The sequence below is a fragment of the Opisthorchis viverrini genome, assembly GCF_000715545.1.
Source record: "Opisthorchis viverrini unplaced genomic scaffold opera_v5_98, whole genome shotgun sequence".
Lineage (NCBI taxonomy): Eukaryota > Metazoa > Platyhelminthes > Trematoda > Opisthorchiida > Opisthorchiidae > Opisthorchis > Opisthorchis viverrini.
The window spans coordinates 924,449-943,995 of record NW_008751755.1 but is presented as its reverse complement, the minus strand read 5'-3'; the positions used below and the strand labels follow the sequence as shown (position 1 = coordinate 943,995).

Here is a 19,547-nt window from a genome sequence, read left to right as displayed (position 1 = left end):
CAGATTCAGTGTGAATCACACAGCTCGGGTTCTTGATACGAGTTATGAGTGCATGTTAATCATGAGTTCATTCGGGCGTCCATTATTGGAGCTATTCGTCTGGGATCGCTCTCACGATTCCCGCCAGATGTTGGTACACCAGTCTAGCAGTCATTTATCGCGCGGGTGGCACGACAGATACACTACTCATGAGGCTGCTGAATTAAAAAACATAAACGAGAGATTTAGTTGGGTTCCAGCTGAGTCCCCCGCCAAAACAATATTGGCGTGCGAATGAGTGTGTCTTGCTGGATGCGAAAAAATACTCCATCGTTGCTGTGCTTCCTTCCGATTTGGCAACGATTTCTCAGTCAGGAATCAGACCATTCTCTGCATGTTTTCTACACATTTTCAACAGCTTTGCAAACGGCTGTCTAAGTTCGGTGGGGTTATTGAAGAAACTGAGTAACAGAACGATTGGAATGCAATCGCTCGCCAGGGATCCTTTGTTTACTGGTTTTATTTGGAAGGGAATGGCTATAGAAAAGATACACACAGGGAGAGAGATTCTGAGAAACCCGATGCAAGGTTATCCATTGCATGGTGTTGACGTCATTCCACACATCATATATCAGATGTAAGGAAGCTCTGTGTGAGCATCAACAATTGGAAAAGAACCCACAGGATCAATGAAGCCAGATGGTTCATCTTCGTTGGATCGAAGTACATTCAACTAGGTACAACCGGGTGACCTTCAGTTATGGGTTATTTGTCGATTAGCCAGCTCGACCAGAGTTGTCTGAGTATGATCACATAGTCTGCTGGCAAAAACATTCAAAGATATCCTCGAAAACTAGTGTCTTCACTCTTTTGGACTGTGAGCAATGTCTAGTTTTGTGCAACTTATCTGACAGGTACGAATTAGGACAGTGAAGCACCACTGTTCCCCACAGATCCCATGATCAATGATATTGAGGCATAAAGTAAAAGCGCAAAACTTAGCGATATGATCTGTTTCTGCAGTGAATCCACTGCCCTAGGGTTTTCTGCCCCATGGTTGTCTGGTTCTTCGGTAGAGCAGATCAGTCGTAAGGACCAGAAATGGGGAATTTCTTGAAAACTCTAAAGGCTCATTCGGTTTTCACCGGGACTACACTCGACCAATAGTCGTGATTTCCCATCGTTTTGATGTTGAACAACAGGTACAGAACACTTTGCCTGGGGGCTTTGGTGGAGATAAATGTATTCAAGTTTTATATTGGTGAATCCACATTGACTTCATTGAAAGCGTGCCGGTTATTTTGGAACCCTGGTGAACTAGTTCGTGATAAGTCAGTGTATTAGATGGGGAAACAACTAAGAAAGCAGTTGCACGAAAATCTACCTTCGCCCGGCACACCGGTCGATTCCACCTCGTGAGCCCTAATACTAAATCAGGACAGTGAGGGGAGGGGTGTTCTAACGTTTTGTGGTAGGTCATTTCAACAGTTATCAACACTAAAACAAACAAAGCAGATTAACTGACCGAGGGCCTTGAAAAGCAGCCATCCAGGACTCAAGTAACCTCTCGAATTGAGTTCCCAATGGCTAACGTTTCGTGCCAAGGTAGGAGCTTCTCTCTTAACTAAAGACCTTGGAAAAGTTTTCATCTCGAAGTAAGGCACTAGTTGGAACACTTTAAACTTGTCTTGATTGGTACACTTGATAGCACAGTGTATTACAATAAGATGGTAATTAATTACACGGAGAAGCTAGTCGCTTAGTCAGTCGACCCAGGATCTCGAGTGTCTCTTTGCTCAGAGGATTATTTTCCAGGTGAGAAACTAACCTTAACCTCGTTTATGGTCACAATTTGACGAATCTGAGTGGTCAAGATGCCGACTCACTGACCAGATGGTCCATGGTTTGAACATAACCCGTTAACCTCTTCTGTTCCCGTCTAGGTTTGGGGTAGTTGGAACACTTTAAACTTGTTATCTTGGTTGGTACACTTGATAGCATAGTGTATTACAATGAGATTGTAATTAATTACACGGAGAAGCTAGTAGCTTAGTCAGTGGACCAAGGATCTCGAGTGTCTCTTTGCCCAGAGGAGTGTTTTCCAGGTGGGAAACTAACCTTAACCTCGTTTATGGTCAGATCAAACAATTCGACGAACCAGCCGACTCACTGACCAGATGGGCATAACCCGTTAACCTCTTCTGTTCCCGTCTAGGTTTGGGGGAGTTGGCAGTGTCTAAGCCCTCGTAATTCCCCATGGTAGTGTAGAAGCTTGAGACCAAAACGATTGTAAGCTAAACGTTTATTACTACTTTTATTTGGACCATCAGACATTGATATCTCAAAATACCTATCAGACACGTTTCATTTCCAATTTCCAACCAGTGAGAAAGATGGAACTATTATACCTGTGCAAAGGTACTACTACTGGTGGGGAAGGGATGCGAGTAGTATGTTTCCTCGTATATCCGCTGTGTCTCTTGAAAAGTGAGATCTGTTGCGGAATTTGTGAAGTCGCCTTGTAGCATTTGCTTGGATTTGAGCAACAGTCAATGAATATCCAGGAAAGTTCAGGAAAACCGGTCCAATGAGGTGGATATTCAGTTTTTGTAAACAAGATGCATATGAGAGTTTTGCTTCTCTGTCCACTAGTCTGTAACTGTTCAGTTGGCATTTTCTAATAAATAACTCCTCAGTGAAGGCCTTCTTCCTTTCACCTGTAGCAGCTACCATCAGACAAAGGCTCATTCTGCTAGAGAAAGACAAATCCGACTTCACGTGACTTAGTTGACAACAGATCCGTCTTAGCCACCCGATTGTTACGCACACCAACTTTGGAAAAAAGTAAGATGGTGAGTCAGATGCTTGGCAAAATTAGGAGGACAAAATGTGAACTCTTGAGCAGCAAATCGATGGCAGAGTAGGTTTACGGTGCACTTGTGTGCGTGCGTGATATTCCAAGTTGAACAGTTAACAAGGACGAAAACGGTACGATACTGGAACACACATGGAAATCGAATCAGTATGTAATCAGTTCATTCATTAGGCATTTTTGGCCTAAATCAATTTCAGACCTCGTGCATGAAAGTACAATCAGCTAGAGAATACGGAACATCCAAGTATTTTATGATTTCTGTGACTCCTTTTGTTTGCAAAGTTTGAGTTGCTTCACAGCCAATAAAAAGCACTGGAATTACAGCTAAGTATTGGTTGGTCGTCTGATCAACAACAGATAAATCAAACTCTCCACTTCTGAGTTTTAAATGCTCAAGACAAAAAGGGTTTCTTTTTAGTCCTGTATATTACACCATCATTGTGACTTGAAAACTCAGAATAAGCTCATAATCATTCAAATCGTGGTCACTACACTTTCCTGGTCACTAAGTGCTCTGACATTGACACTGATCAATTTATTCATTCAAGGACGAAAGGATGATGTGAATACCAACTTTGCAAATCCCGCAACTGCTCGAAATTTGTCTGAAGATTCTCAGGTGCCCGTGGTGCTACTTGAATTCGAAATACCGGCAGGCGGATCGGTCGTCTGAATAAACATCTAAGAGGTCATTGATTCGAGCGTCGGTTGAAGCCAATCTTGTGGTCTAAATAGAAAATCACAAACCTGCTTCAAAACGTCACTTTAGAAGCTTTCAACATACGCTGCTGGAGTAGTGGTAACCTTCCTGTTCAGTTGGGGTTCGAATCTGCGAAACCGCTGCCGACATGCTAGACTAGGAAATCAGCTCGAATCAAGTGTCTTCTCCATTTTGCTTGGATGAACGAGGGTGATTGCACAAGGATAGGATGAACACTGTTTAGAAAACTCTGATGTGCAAACAAATTTCACAGTATTCCGCGTCCGATTAGAGACGACTTGGTGTGCAACTTTCCATTTGATGTTATTGATTTAAAGTAGTGGATTCTTACTACACACAACCACGCACAACCACCAACTCACCGCTACGCACCACTACGCTCCTCAATAACGCACTGATGATGTCACCTCGATTGGTGATGAAACGTTTGCAATCAAAATGCCCAGCTCAGCGAACAAACCAACGACCATCTACTACACACTGTTGTCTTCCGTTACTGTCGCCGTGGTATGTGATATCTCTTGGGCGGACTAGCCAGCAAAGGTTTCTTCTAAGTGGTGGTCACTTTAGCTACACGTCCAATAATGTTATCTTTCGTCGATGAACCAGGTTCAAATCACTTTGCACAAGGAGACACATTTTCCTAACTAGGCACAACCAGCAGCAAGGTTGATCGCTTTATATAGAGTAAAAGATATTCACTGAATACACAACCTCGAAAAGAGTTTCGACAAATGTCGTGAAAAAAGTTCATTAAGCTGGCGGAATCCGTACTTCCTCAAGTGGACCGTTGCAAAGCTTTTCGTTACTCAATTCTGATAGCTGTACAAGTCTTCAAGGAGGATCCGGAATTCTTTTAGTTTGCTCTTTCGCCCGTGTTTCAACTAGTTAAAGGCTTGTCTCAATAAACACAAAACTAAGTAAGTTAATTTAGATGACGCCAAATGTATTCTCCCTTACAGCATTCTCTCACAGATTGTATTGTACAAAAGAGCTTCTTAGTTTTAAGGCTTGAGCAATATGATGGGAAATTTCTTCCTCATATAACGATATTTATACGTTTTCTGAACACTAATCGTTAAACAATTACCGGTTTCACTAGCTTGCAGCTTATTAGGTGGGCGTGATCCCCTAGGTTTCAGCGGTCGTACTTCGTATTTAAACGACTAATTGTACGCATTCCAAAGCTAACTTTCATTTGAAACCTTCCTATTCAACTGAGCCTTTTGTTTGTGATATTCTGCAGTTGATTGTGTTGTAAGATAGGTCCAATTTGGTGTTCAAGTAAGAAGGAGATTTAGTAAGTACCCAGGGAACAAACCATCTGATGAGCTTCGAAAGGAGGGAAATTGATAATGAGATGTCCAGAGCATTCTTTGAAGCAAGTTTGATCCACTTTTGTCGCCGGATGTGTGGTTCGGTAGGCTGTGGCTCGAAATTGCTAAAAATATCGGACTTTCACACCAACTAACAGTGGAAAAAATTTAGCGAAGCTGAACTAGATAGACTTTTAGTGCACTTTAAAAACTACTGTTCAGTTCTCGAGAAATACACTCATCTGCAAATCAATTTGGTTTTCACGGGAGACTCAACTGAATCTCTCGTTTATGATGTTCTCGAAAACAGTGCAATTTGGGTTCAAGTAGATCATAAGGTTGACGGAAACTCGGGGACTGCGCCTACCTGATGAGCCCCAAGAAGGGCGAAACCGGTCGTGGGCTGTCAAAGAGTTTTCAGCAGCCTTGTGAGTAGTTTCCTTTATGAAAATATACTTCGATATCTCGAAATACTGTTCAGTTCATTTTACTGCGGCTAGAAAGTTTGATGATGGCTTAATCAGACGCTCAGACACATTTTTCTCACTTACCATTTTGATAAGAATTATTGTACTGTAATAGCCATTCGTTTTTTACCTTGATGCAATTGACAATGAGCTTGTCGATATATAAAAGCCACGATCTGTGTGATTCATCCACAGATTAGTTCATGGGAGTGAAAATTTCCTGTGAGGCTAAACTTTTTTGCGGATTACTTGGAATTTTTTGGTGACGTTCTCTTACGGCTATAAAAACTAACAAACTCTTTTCCCAGTATTTTTAGCGTTACCTAACTTTGCTTGCCTCCTAAAAAGGTTCACACCCAAGAAAATAGGGGTCCATGTTAGAAAACTTCTGCTATTGGGGTCAATCGGCCCCTCTGATGCTACAGCTGGATAATCATTGCGTAGAAGACGATGAAAGAATTTACGGTTCTGCTGGACCTCTGGCCCACTGTGAAATCATATATAACCCACTGTCCAGTCGGCCAACATTCAGTGAGGCGCACCTGCAATATAATGTACTTCGTTCTCTCAGCCTTCCCATAAATTAAACATCCTTCGCAAACTCACACTTTTGTGCTTTAACCCGGTGTTACTCAGCAAGGTTAAATCAGAGTGAGAATGTGACAAACGGTCCACGCAAACTACCGATATACGATCTATGCAGCTTCTAGCTTCGTTTTCTAAACCCATGGGTCACTGCTCATTGGCTGACAGAAAGAAAGGAACTGGGGTGATGAACCTTTAGCTTAATATTTCTTAGCAGCGACAAAATATGTTTATTCATGACGGATTAAAGCTCAAGACGGTATAGAAAGTAATTTATGAAAACCGAAACTCTGGGGTTCTAATGGCTAGTTTCTTAGGTGTCAATCCCAGTAGCTGCAGTCACTTGAAACATATCATAGCGTAAAACGATCAATAAATGGTTAAAGGTCGGAAGTCGAAATTTGTCTGAAAATGGACCAAAAACCTCGGTGATTTCACAGTCATCGTGAAGCAGTCTTCTATTACATTCTACAGTTAAGGACGAAAAATGGCAAAATATAAAAGTGGCTGTGTACTAGAACACTCCAAACTGAACGTCCGAAATAATAACTGAATGCCATTATGTGACATTCTAGAAGCAAACATAACTCAGACCATCTCTTGCCATTGGAGAAGTCGATTTCTGTGATTTGTAATGCACTACTCATAAGGTTGCTGAAAATCCATCGACAGACCACGACCGGTTTCGCCCTTCTTGGGGCTTTTCAGGAAGGCGCAGTCCCCGGTTTTCCGTCAACCTTATGTTCTATTCAAAGCCAAATTGCACGAAATTAGCGAATATACACTCATTTGCAATTTAATTTGGAAACATCTAAAACAAGAAATTCAGCTGGGTTCCAGGTGAGTCTCTCGAAAAACCGAATTAGTTTCTAAATGAGTGTATTTCGCTAATTTCTGTGATTGTTTTCGGAGAGGATTTCGCAGGTTCCTTGCTGATTTCGCCCCTGGGTGTTCATTTAAACCATGGTACTGCCCTTTTGTCTTGCGACTTTCTTTCACTCGTTACATTCCTCACAGTCTCAGCAATTCAGAATGTCACTGAGTTCTACGACACGAGTTACATTCCATTTACAAGTAACCCCGTAATCCGAGGTGTCTACAAAGTTGATAAAGAACACATCCAGAATAAAATAAAACCCAATATCCTTAAGCATGGTAAGAATTAGAAAGCTGATACAGGGTCCGAGCAGAATAACACAAGGGAGAACCCCCTATCTACACACAACCGCAAGTTGAAAGTGTTAAGCAATGCTGATCTCAAACGCGAAGGATTCTTCACACAGTTAAGTCACCATGATCAAGGCTGTAGATTTGGAGAAAGTCAGACAAAAACCATAATAAGTAACCTCTTAAAATAGCTGTGGTATCTACAAAGAATATAAGAAAATATTGCTTGACGAGTACTGGCGTCGGCGATTTGGTGACATCTGCACCGGATTCTATGCAGCTGATCAGGCGTCGATCTGCGCGTTGGGTTCCGCATAACCTCAGTCTGCCTAACTGGATATGCTGCCAGACATATCTGCTAATCAATGTCAGTTTCTATCCAGATTGCCTGATTGGGTGCCCGACAGTGGGTCCGTTCTCGGCGTTCTTTCCTTCTTCATAAACCCTCAAAAATTATGTTCCTTCGGCGGGTCAGTATCAGTATTGAACAATATTGTATTGATATTACGCCGTCGACAAAGTTGGTGATAATGTTCACTGATGGAGTTGCCTTCAAATTAGCTGAACTATTCTTCAAAGTGCTCAATTTATACAAATATATGGGGTTCGGTTTTTACACTCAAATGTACTCTGAGTATTTCAGTACCAGATTTGGTCTTCGGTTAGGACAAGACATGCTCTCACAAACCGCTCCAATGAAATCAGCACTTACAGATTTCGAGTATTGTGCTGTCCGTCAGTGAGAACGAGAAATTGCTTCATTTTCCCCGTTTAGCAGCTAACTGTCGTGCAAACTGTGAAGGCATCTACCTGACCCATGTTTAGACAATATTAAACTGATATTACTGCAGGTTCTAAAAGTCATTTGGACAGTTTTCAAAAATGATTAGACTTACTAGACGAAGTATGTGTGAGACCGTTTGCTGATATATTGTGCTTGACGAATCACTAAACGCAGGGTCCCATTCCATTGGTTGGCCCAACTGCACCAATCGCATGCTCACTTGGTAGGCACGAGAACCTGAAACAGTAGTCCGTGCATAGGGTCTTTTGGGATCCTTTGAATAAGCGTAAACAGTGACGCTGTCATTGTAGATTTGAGTCCAAAAAGTAAAATTAGCGGATTCAAATCGTCGGTAATGTGTTGTGGGAGTATGCAGTCACCCAGATCTCTCAACAAGATAGGGGTCTCAGATGGCTTACACGAAGAGAACAGGTACAGCTAGCCCGGACCAGTATGAGTACTCCAAAAAAAGACATGACTCTCACGCAGAACTGCATATGACTTTTGTTCAGTGAACCGTCGCTGATAGATGAAAACGCCCTTATGATTTCCACAGTAGTTGAATGATTGGCAACGTGATCTGCGTGTTAGTTGATCAGAATGTTCATTGATGAGAGAATTTCAACAACCAAAGTTGGATTAGTTGGGATGAAGAACGCTAAATGATTAGTCCTGCTTTATTGCTTGCCGCAACAAACAGACACAAAGATTCGACTTTCAACATCCCATTTATACAAAATGGGACTTTCAAATGGGATTAACACTATCCTGACCATTGAAGACTCATACGAGTCTGACTGCCGGCGGTCGAGCTCCACGCTGGATGCTGTTGCGTTTTCGAAGTTGACAGAAATGACAAGACTGTACGACTGTTATACAAGTAAGCTTGACAACATCGACAAAGGAGTATTGCCATGGCTACCGGCGGGGGGTGGATGTGAGTAGAATCCGCATAGGTCTTCCTAGAAATATTTTAACGACTAGACGCAACTCACCCTTCAGAGTTTCTGAAAATCCACTCTCTTCTCTACTGATGCTGATACGCCTAAAGAATCGGTGTTGTCTCTTCTCGTATTTTCCATCTGTGCTAGCTGTATACCAGTTGTTGATGCTTCTGTTTATTGTATGCCTGTGTTTCTGGGATCGGTTTCATGGGTTATATTACAACCGGGCTCCAACAAACTCCTCCGCATTCTCGCATGATCATCACGAAAATTAGAGGACTACCCGTTTCCTCAGATTGAGGCTGTTTCCAGTTAAACAAACAAACGTCCATAGAGTTCATAACTCAATATTGTCTTCCTCCCCTGATGTATTCCCCGGACTTCTTGTGTGGGTTCTCTGCTTTTTTGAGAGGTCATTTGAGCACGTTCTGAGAACTTTCCTTATTGGTTTTCTGCTCTACAAACACGGCACCACTTACTTCGCCTTTTCACTCGGAGAGATCACATGATCACACGAATCAAAAGATAGCATGGGGGACACAAATAACGCTGCATTTCGCCCGTATTCCATCCTCAACACAAGGTAACTGAAACTGCGGCTTGTTGTATACTGTTCCACTTTAAAATTCACACATTCACATTTTACTCCACTATTATGTATTTTTGAAGAGCCTGGTCACCAACACTGAAAGTGACTACAAGCGATGGATACGGATTGGCTACAGGAGAATAAAAAGAGTGAGGCGTCCCATTCGAAGGCGTGCCACCAACAGTTCCCACTCAGAATAAGATGAATCCCAAACTATGCGAGAATGTTTAGTATGGAAACACGCGTGTAGAGATCAGCGGTTGAAGAAAGGACTAATAATGTTAAATTCTCTTTGAGGCGCGATGAGCGCTGACACAGTCGGGATTTGCAAATCATGCTGGGTCATTTGTGGAAGCTCATGTCAAGAATGAACACTCAAAGTGTTGTAAGTGAGTAGACAACCCAAATGTTCAAGCAAACACAAGTCACCGACTGGGCTCTTAGGAACCAGCAGTCCAACAACAGCTTTGGCACACTGGAGGAAGCGGACCCCTCAATAAGAAACGGCCTTCGGTTCTTGAACCGAAAAACGAACATCAAAATCGATAACATGTAGGGCTGAGATGAGGAGCAATCATCAGCACGACATATCTGTTTCTTCCCATTCCCCACAGTCACTCCGCGCCCATCCGAGACTATACTGACGTCTATTGCAGGTTCACGGCATCTGTTTCTCCCATTCCCCACAAGCCACCCGCGCCCATCCGACACTATCCTCACGACCGTCACAGTTTTCCTGCATTCTTGAACAACGACTGTGTCAGACTTGATGAAAGGCGTTGGCCTATGTACAGTCAACTCCTCAAAGACGGCGTACCTCGGACGACAGGTGTTTCGCGAGTTCCCTTGCAACTCGATTAGGACGAGCACAACGACCATCATGCACAGTTCGACAGTACTGAATAATATACACCAAACTCTCAGGTTTGCCACAGTTTCCACGACAGAGGATCGTCTGTCCACCAAGAACACGCCGAGTGCTCTAACTCTCATCAGGCTCTACCGGAGCTGGATAACGCTGATAAATATCCAATGAAGCATACGTTCTGGAAACACGAGCCACTGAATAGAGAGAGACTGAGCGACCAGCCCTCATAAACAGCTATCGGTAAAGTTCTTGTGCAGACTATCGTCCCGAGCAGCCTACAGCCCTTTCTTCTTGTCTAAGCATGCACCCTGGACTCGAATCGGAAAGCTGAGACCTCAAAAAACCTTGCGAAACGCGTTATTGGACTCGATTGTGTAGTACTCGTCACTAGGTAGACAAGCTTTTCGATACGCGCTCTCCGCTTCATCGGTTTGGCTAAACTCTGGCGTCGAATACCAAGTCCTCAATATTGTTTACTGGCGTAAATTTAGCTGAGCGGTGCGTCCTTTGGTAGACGTAGTCAGCCAGGAATACATCGTCTGATGTAATTATCTGACATGTTGATCTTGTTTCGGTGGACTTGGCCAAACGCGACTGAATACCTCAGGCTCCGTGTCAGGTAGTTTCTTGTGATCCCTAATCTTTGATGCAGGCATCACCTCATCAACCAGTTTGAGCAGTTGGTGTCGGTGGGTGCAGACACTTCTCCCCTTGAAATAAGAAGGGGCACATAAATATTTCACTGTATCTGTTTAGTTCAACTGAGATCAACGTTGTCTGATTTTTTTGTCTCCACAAATCACTATTAGCCCCGTCTTTCAGGCGCTGACCGTCCTACCAGCTCTTCCCAACTCATATTCAGCAGCTTCAAACTTCTCTTCAAGGTGAATCTGACTGCCTGGAAACACGGCTCAGTCGTCGGTAAAGGCTAAACCATCCATTAAGGCGTCGTTGAGCTGGTATCCAAGACCTCCATCTAGTGGATCACTCTGCGTCACATATCTGTGGCAGTTAACCTCGAAGTTGAAATAAATGTTACAGCGTTCTCATATGGCTATGCGATGTATCTAAATAGGAGTTACAATGCTCAAAAAGCCTCGGCAGATCTGACGATTGCGTCACGTGAAGCCGAATCAACAGCTTTCTAGATATCGACTGACGCCAAAAGCAGGTGGGAAGCAGTCGCTGAAGAGTGACGAATCAAAGCGTGTAACGGAGACGTGGCTTCCACAGAACCGTCTTGATGTAGAAATGCAAAGCGGAGTGAGGACAATTGCCATCTAAAGTTCCTGCGATCAGAAAACACCCTATGAATGCATCGAACAAGAATGGATGACACCGAGATAAGTCTCAATTGGTCCGGTGAAGTCGGATTTGGAACCTTCGTAACTGTGGTAATACGAGCACGACACAGATGCGGCGGACAACCCCCAGGTAGTAATATTAAGTTGAAATACCCAGCGAAGGATTTGGTATTCAACCGGCGGAGTATACTGTGCGAGGGCTTGTCCTGGACTCGGGAAAAAATTTAATAAACGAATTGTAATGTCAGCTTCCTAACCTGTAATTGACTTACCCAAACTCTAAGCGAGTTGGTCAGCCATCCAAGCGTTTAAAAGTAGAGATTGCTTGTTTCCAATAATGTTCAGGGTCCAGAGTCACATTTGTATAGATCTTTCCGCGAACAATCGAGCACAGCAGACAATGCATCTGTGTGTCTTTGGTTTTATAGGTTCTGGATGGCGGTCTAGATGGATCGGCGTGTCTGCTTTCATTAGGCCGGCACATGTTAGGCTAGATGACGATGGTGTCGGAAAACAGGATTCCACGTTTGTGGAAATGTCTTGGAGACGTGGATGCCCAGAAGTGTCAGGACTTGTTCCGGTGTCACAATGTCAGACTGCAGCCCTCGGACAAATGCCATAAGGTTAACACCAGCGACTGAACTGTCAGCATGGCAATCTACAGTCTGTTTAAACCAGACGATGCTGATGGCCAACCAATCAGAAGAATATTGTTTCAATCTCGCGAATAGCGTGGTTTGCGTGTCACAAGACAGATATGAATTGTTGGTCAGGCGCAAGATTGATTGTGACCCTCGTTGGGACCAGCAGGCACCGGAATTCTTCACTCAGCCACTATACCGGGTGGAGTGTGTCGGTGGTACTGACTCAGGTCAGTCTTCATCCAAAAAACGTAGGAGCAATCAGCTTAGGCCAGTTGGCCGAGTTCGTTTGTGCCAAAACTTTCATCAACGTGAACTCGACGGTAGGCTATGAAGCCACCTTTCGATTTGCAGCAATTTTCACATTCCTCACACATGAGCCCCACGAGACTCTCCTGTGTAGTGGTTGGAACCGGTGAGGAGGCTTCAGATGGTTCGTATTGCACACTGTCGAAAGCAGCCAACACATTGAAACGGATCAAAATGGTTAGCTCTGTCCGGAGCTGCTGAACTCTTGGCTTTCCAAAATCGACGTTCGAGCTACCCACTCGGTACAGCAAAGAAGTGGTTCAGCGCACCAAGTCATACCACTGGGTGTCCTCCATCCAGTAACCCAATATCTCATCAGTAGAACTACATTGGTGAACCGCACGGGGTAAAAGCCTGACTGACACCCTAAATTTGTTCAAAAGTTTGATATATATTTATTAGTTGCTGTTGTGCTCGTCCTGGATGCTAGATCCTCATCCTTGGTGACGTGAATTAGATCGCCGCTCATTTAGGCTATTGCCGTTCAACCATAGCCAACCCACCCGACCGCTTCCGTCATGTGGTGAGGAGGAAGTAGGGTTTAATGCACTTTAGAAAAACTCAAAAAATTGAAGTGTTATAAGTCAAAGAAAAGTGCAGCGCATTCGCCTCACTCTTCTAAGGATGGGTTACTCTGTGATTTCTTCGTGAATAAGAGGTTCTACATTTCATGTCCGATCCGGCCACCTAGGCGATGCAACGGAATTCAGGTAGGAAAAGCCTTAACTAGCGCCCCGTTGCAGGTAGTATAAGTTAATCAGCTGGATAGCAAAGAATACAGAGATGATATTCAACTGCACTGGGAGCAATAATTTCTTGGGGACTAAAATAAGCCTGTTCTTTGAAACGAATATTCACAACCAGTGAGATTGCCTAAACGTTGACTAAGGTGGAAAGAATGATGGCCGGCTTTTGATGTGCCTTTGTTTTTTTTCGCCAAAAATTCCGTAATCGAATATCGTGAGAATATTGTCCAATCAAACCCAACTTTTTCAAAATTCACAACCCACTCTAACTGAATGTATAACCCTTATATCAGAGTTACTGATTTCACATCAGTAGACGTTCAGCGATTCCTCTAACCACATGCTCGGCCTTCGTTGATGATAAAAATATTGCGCCTCACCTACAAAATCAACAAAAAAGTTAATCCAGATAATTCATTGTCATTGAAACTAACCTTTGCTGATTAGCCGTTCATGGCCAAGAGGTTAGGTGTTCTACCACTGGCTAAAAGCCTGCTGAAATTTGGCGAGACATGAACTGCTGTTGATTCCGAATAAGATTGAAACGACTGTACAGTGCATAGACTAGTTCCATTCACATGAACTTTATCAGTATCCTCACATCTACATTAATCTGTATAGGCCCATCCATCGCTAGGTTTGCTAACCATCGGTCAAAATTCAACTCTCTCCAAAGATAACGTGCAAATCTCCTGGTTCGCCTCCATCCTTCCCTGTTTCGTTTCGGACTTGCAGTCCAAAGTTTTCACGTCAACGTCGGTATGTTTCTCCTCATAGTTTCCGTCGCTGTCTTCAGAAAGTCCATCCCGCATTCCGTGCGGCATTCGACTGTAACACGGACGGATCCAGTTTACTAGTCACCTTTCAGATTCTTCAAGTTCGTAAAAGCAATACTTCCTATTAGCTACGTCAATCTTGTTTACTTCGCCGTCAGTCTATGCTTCACAACTCCTTCAGAAAATCAGACCAGAATTGAAGATGTCTCTGTGGGAACCCGAAAATGTAAAGAGAGCTCGGCATTTTATTTTTCCACATACATCTTCTGCTCTACCAGGAGCCGTCCAACCAGTTTCCTGGCATTCGTCAACTCTCTTGTGATTCTTCCATGAAGGATCTTCATGGGTCGTTTTTGGCCGAAGTCCTGGACTCTCACCCAGATCATGCACTTCAAAATTTTTTAATGTCTTCTCGCCCCCCAAGTTTCAGAAAATTTCCTTGCTGATTCCACCCCAACTAACGGCCCCCCACTCCTCTTCTCAAAAGCGGTTGTCGTGAGAGATTGTTTTCTGAAATCACCTCATATTCCACAATTTGCCAGTGGAACCAGTTTCCTTCTTCTAGGTTACTTTAGACAGAGTCAGAGCGCAGCAAATCTGCTCTTCTTGGTTCATCGGCAACGCTCCGCGTCTACTAACTCAATCGACATCCTATGCTATTCGCACGTAAAGTGTTCAGTCTTTGGTCTTCGTTTCGCAGAATACAGAGGCACATTCTTCATAAGTGTGCTATCTATCTATCTTACCACATTAGATGGGAGCTGTCGAAGCCCAACAGCTGGACCCACGTGAAAAGCGTCTCGATAAGACAAGCTCAAACTACTGTCCATATTATTAGTAGTAGTTACCCCAGTGACTGAAACTCGGTTGCTATTTAAATGAGTGGTGCACTGAATACCAAACCTTCTCTTTCAATCTTCCCAGTAATCCTGCATGTAATCCGGTCAGACCAGAGACTTATAGTGAAATAAATGAAATAAACCAATAGAAAACTATGTAAAGGCTTTGACTTGATCGGATGAGGAAAATTTCAGAAGTCACATTGAATTCGGTTGAGTAATATCAGGGATCGAACTCGCGCAACAACATTAAAATTTAATTGACAGAATAGTGGAAGAATAAACATTCAACAGACCACTAATGGCACAACTCAGCTGGGGTATGAGATTTTGTGACCGAGCAGTGTTTTCCTCTGATACTCTGCAAACTGAACCAAAGTGTTATATGTAATTCCCATAAAATGTAATAAAAATGTATTGAAAATTGCTCACGTCTTTCACAGGTGGTACCGCTGACTCCGGCTGGACAGGAACATGTAATGTTCTCCATCGTCTTGGAACAAGAACCACCATTGTGGCAAGTCGACTCAGTACAAGTTGTAAGTGGGGTGACAGCACCTGATAGTTGGGGAGTAGGAAATTCGCAGAAACCAATGAGTACCAGTTAGTTACATACTTCACTATATGATAACGAACTTAATACATGGCTAACGTCAGTTCACATGGACAGCCTTGATGATTCAAGGCCATATTGGAGTACAGTACGCTTCTACCACTCATCCAGTCAAAGGGGTGCCTTGTAGTCATAGCAGAGGAGAGAGGTACCCGTCGATATCCTGATCACCTGACTTACAGCCAATCAGTCAATCAGTACTGGCTAATTTATCACCTCCGAAAATTTTTGAACAGTCGATTGTGTGTCATTTCTCATCGGAGGCACCAAACAAAATGACTCAACCGTAGTGTAACTGTTCGCAAACTAAGCGCATTCTTAAACAGTAACGGTTGTCTTCTAAAGAGAAAAACTATCTGTTTTCTTGAAACAAGTTATGTATTTGATGATAGGCCAGCTAGAAAATCTAAGCTGATTGCGAAAGTCCGGTGTGATCGGCCTTATTAAAAAGCCATTGTTTCTTTGTACGGTGTATATCGGACATCATAATTGTATGGGATACTACTGACTGAATAAAAGCTAACGTCGTCAAACCTAGCAATTTGTCTGGTAGATACTTATCAAAGAACAGAAGAAGCTATGGTGGTTATTTCTATGGCAACCGGCATGTTGGACAATGTCAGACAGAGTAGTCCAACGTTTCCAGCTGTTCGGTTCAGGCCATCGATCAATACCGTTGCAGGGCAATTCACTTGATGTGAAATGTCCGGTCCGTCAACGTAGCCCAGGTCTTTCTCAGTTTAGCTGGAATCTTCAGCGTTCTGTAGTGTTTGTACTTCTGACTAACACATGCGTCTTGATAGAATTAAGAGCGCCGATAACATGCGCATTTCGAAGCGGTACGTTTTCCCAAATCGAAATTTACTGGTCATTTAAAGAAACTACAGTTTTGTCTTCTGTCCTCATTTCTAAACAAAACGCATAAAGTCCACGACCGGCTCGGCCTTCCTTGGGTTCATTTGTAGGCGCAGTCCCCGAGTTTCCGTTACCCTTATGTTCTACGTGAACCCAGACTGCACGAACTTCAAAATATATGTACACTTATCTGCCTACCACTTTGGTTTTGACAGAAGGCACACCTGGATTCCAGCGGGGCCTCTCATTTCTAATGGTCTTAAACAGGATTTTCAGTAGCGCTGACAGCAGCGCATTGAATCTTTACAATGGATCACAGTATCTCGAGTGTCGTACCATTTGAAACATAAGAAGGCCTGATGCAGTACATTCCGTTGCCGAAGAACATCAAGGATGAAAGTTTTATTTGGGTTCCAGTTGAGTTTCCCCCGTCGAAACCAAATAAGCAGGCAGTTGATAGTACGGGTCAAATGGCGTGCAACTGGAGTGAAAGTAAGACATGAGGATGATGAGACTACCTCTACCGGATAAGCAAGCCCCAAGAAGGGCAAAACCTGTCGTCGGCTGTCATGAGGTTTTCAGTAACCTCATAAGTAATGTATTATTTCCATCACATGAGTAAACAATGAGAACTGACAGCTCATGTAGGGATTAAAGTTAGGTCCTCTGATTGGTAATACGTGACCAAAACCACTTGAAATCCACTCCTATTCGCAAGGAGAACCAGCATAACTCTGTGGAAAGTAGTTTGAACGTCTGGTGAGCTTGGACAACGTCTTTCAGGACTGTCTGTTATTGATTGCCATTGAAGAATATTTGTTCCGAGGAGTGGACGGAGTTCAAACCTAGCGAATCCTTCGCAAAGAGGTCATGTTTAATGCACGCAAGTGGTCAATGTCTGTGAAACAAACTCACGTTGCTAATACCAGAACAAAGATTTATTGTTTCTTTTAGAACAGCAGTGGTGGAGCCAAACAGAAGCGGACAATGCCAAAGGCCGATGTCGCCAACGGGTGTGCTACAGAATGGTTTATTGCGCAGCCTTGTTGGCTGCGTATTTTGTTGATTCACCTCAGGGGTAGAAGGTCTAAGTTAGTGAGCATGGAGTACCTAGAGCAGTTAACGTCGCGTCTGAGAAGAGGACTGACAAAATGACAGAAAAGATGGCTGGCAAGCATTACTTGCTTGTGGTTGCATGTGGGGCTGTGGAACCGAGCAACATTTTCAAACAGTCCGAAATTGGTTGTGCCTAGTTTCGGGTCCGTCCTGTATACACACTCCCTGAAAATCAAACCCTCACTTGAACGTAAAGTCACACGTGTTTTCCATCGTATTGTCTGTTGGTTAACCGAGCCGCAAATCGTGGCGGTTATGAAGAGCACGCAATCACACCACCTCCCTATAGAGATAGCCACTTTGACTTAGTGTCGTGCTCTAACTGGTCAGCACAGACTGAGAGCCTGTCATGAAGCAAGATAGAGTTATGGCATATGTGTGTCTATATCACTGCTTTCGCTCAGAAATCACCAACCGCTACATTTTAGATGACGCGTTCACTCAGACCAAACACAAACTGCACTTACTTTTCGAGAAATACACTCATTTGCAAATCAATTCGGTTCTCACGAGAGACTCAACTGAATCTCTCGTTTATGATATTCTGCACTTACTTTTCTCACAGGCCTGCCCCTCATAATCCAGTGGGCATAGACACTGGGACGACAAATCATTGTCAATACGGCGTACTCAAAGGGTCGCTGAAACTCTCCGACAGCCCACGACCGATTTCGCCCTTCAGGTAGGCGCGGTCCCCAAGTTCCCGCCAACCTTATGTTCTACTTGAACCCGAATTGGACTGTTTCCGAGAAATACACTCATTTGCAAATCAATTCGGTTCTCACGAGAGACTCAACTGAATCTCTCGTTTATGATATTCTGCACTTACTTTTCTCACAGGCCTGCCCCTCATAATCCAGTGGGCATAGACACTGGGACGACAAATCATTGTCAATACGGCGACAGATACCACCATTGGTGCACGCAGGAGTACAAATAGGAAATATGTTTGGATCTGAAGTGAAGTTAGTTCTTTGGAGAACAAAATTGTTTTTCTCCGTTACGGTGGACATGTTGGAAGCAGGGACTGGAGGGTGTGTGGTTTCAATGGACGTTTTCACTGTTGCGCTATCGTTTGCAGGTGAAGACTGTCGGGTTGAATGGATAATTAGGAGAAGGGTCCATAGTTCCTGGAAACCGACCATCCTGAGAAGTGAGAAAAAACGAAACCAGAAAATAGAACTACTTACAAAGCTACTGAAAATCTTTCGGTCATTGGTTTTACGTGGTAGATTCAGCTCCCTAATTTCCAACAAGCTTATGTTCCACTTTTACACCACAATGTACATAAGAGGTGAAATAGACCAGCTCACCAGCTCACAATGCTGCTTAGTTGAATCGTTTTACGATGTTTCTAAATAAGAATGTGTGTTATACAAAGGACCAGCTCACAGCTCACAATGCTGCTTAGTTGAATCGTTTTACGATGTTTCTAAATAAGAATGTGTGTTATACAAAGGCCGCGTCATGTTCCAGTTAGTATAATCTGCAGAGCGTGCTTTCACGCATCTAAGAACAAATACATTTACACACAGTGTGCTGCTAATTAGTTTAGTGACAAAAGGACCCTTGGCAATGAGAAACTAAAAATTGTATGAGACAAGATGAGCACCAATTTGCGTTCGCGTATTTCAATTTAAAGAATGCACGACCTCATGGAAAGACCGTGCTAAACTGAATCGGAAAATTATTTTGAGCCCAAAAATTCTGTTTACAACAAGCACTGACGGCCAAAGTTTTGGTGCATTGGTGGCAAAGTCCTACAGGTTCACATATCTGATTAACTTCCCCCTAGACAGTCTGAAATTTACCTATGTCTCAACAGAGCGGATCAATCGATGATCAGATATCAGCACTACTCACCTAAGAAATCTAACATTTATACGTTTTACAGCAAGTATTATTGTAAAGTATCCTTCTGCATTCAGTGGTCCTTCTCTAAAACCTTTCGTCTGGTTTTCTCCTAATGGCAAATGTGTACAGTTATTTCATAGAAAATCCGTTCGGTTCTCTGTAGCTGTTTGTTTGTTTGTTTTACCTTAAATAGTGTTCT

At 43.3% G+C, this 19,547-nt stretch overlaps 1 protein-coding gene across 1 annotated transcript in view; it reads right to left on the bottom strand.

Annotated features, from left to right (window-relative positions):
• Positions 1–19,547, bottom strand: part of T265_05319 (hypothetical protein) — a gene marked incomplete at both ends in the record, with an annotated part of 39,463 nt that overhangs the window by 8,162 nt on the left and 11,754 nt on the right. Inside the window, 2 exons of the mRNA XM_009170302.1 lie at positions 8,007–8,131; positions 18,324–18,640. Coding sequence (XP_009168566.1) covers positions 8,007–8,131; positions 18,324–18,640 — 442 coding nt within the window. The remainder of the gene's footprint in view (positions 1–8,006; positions 8,132–18,323; positions 18,641–19,547) is intronic.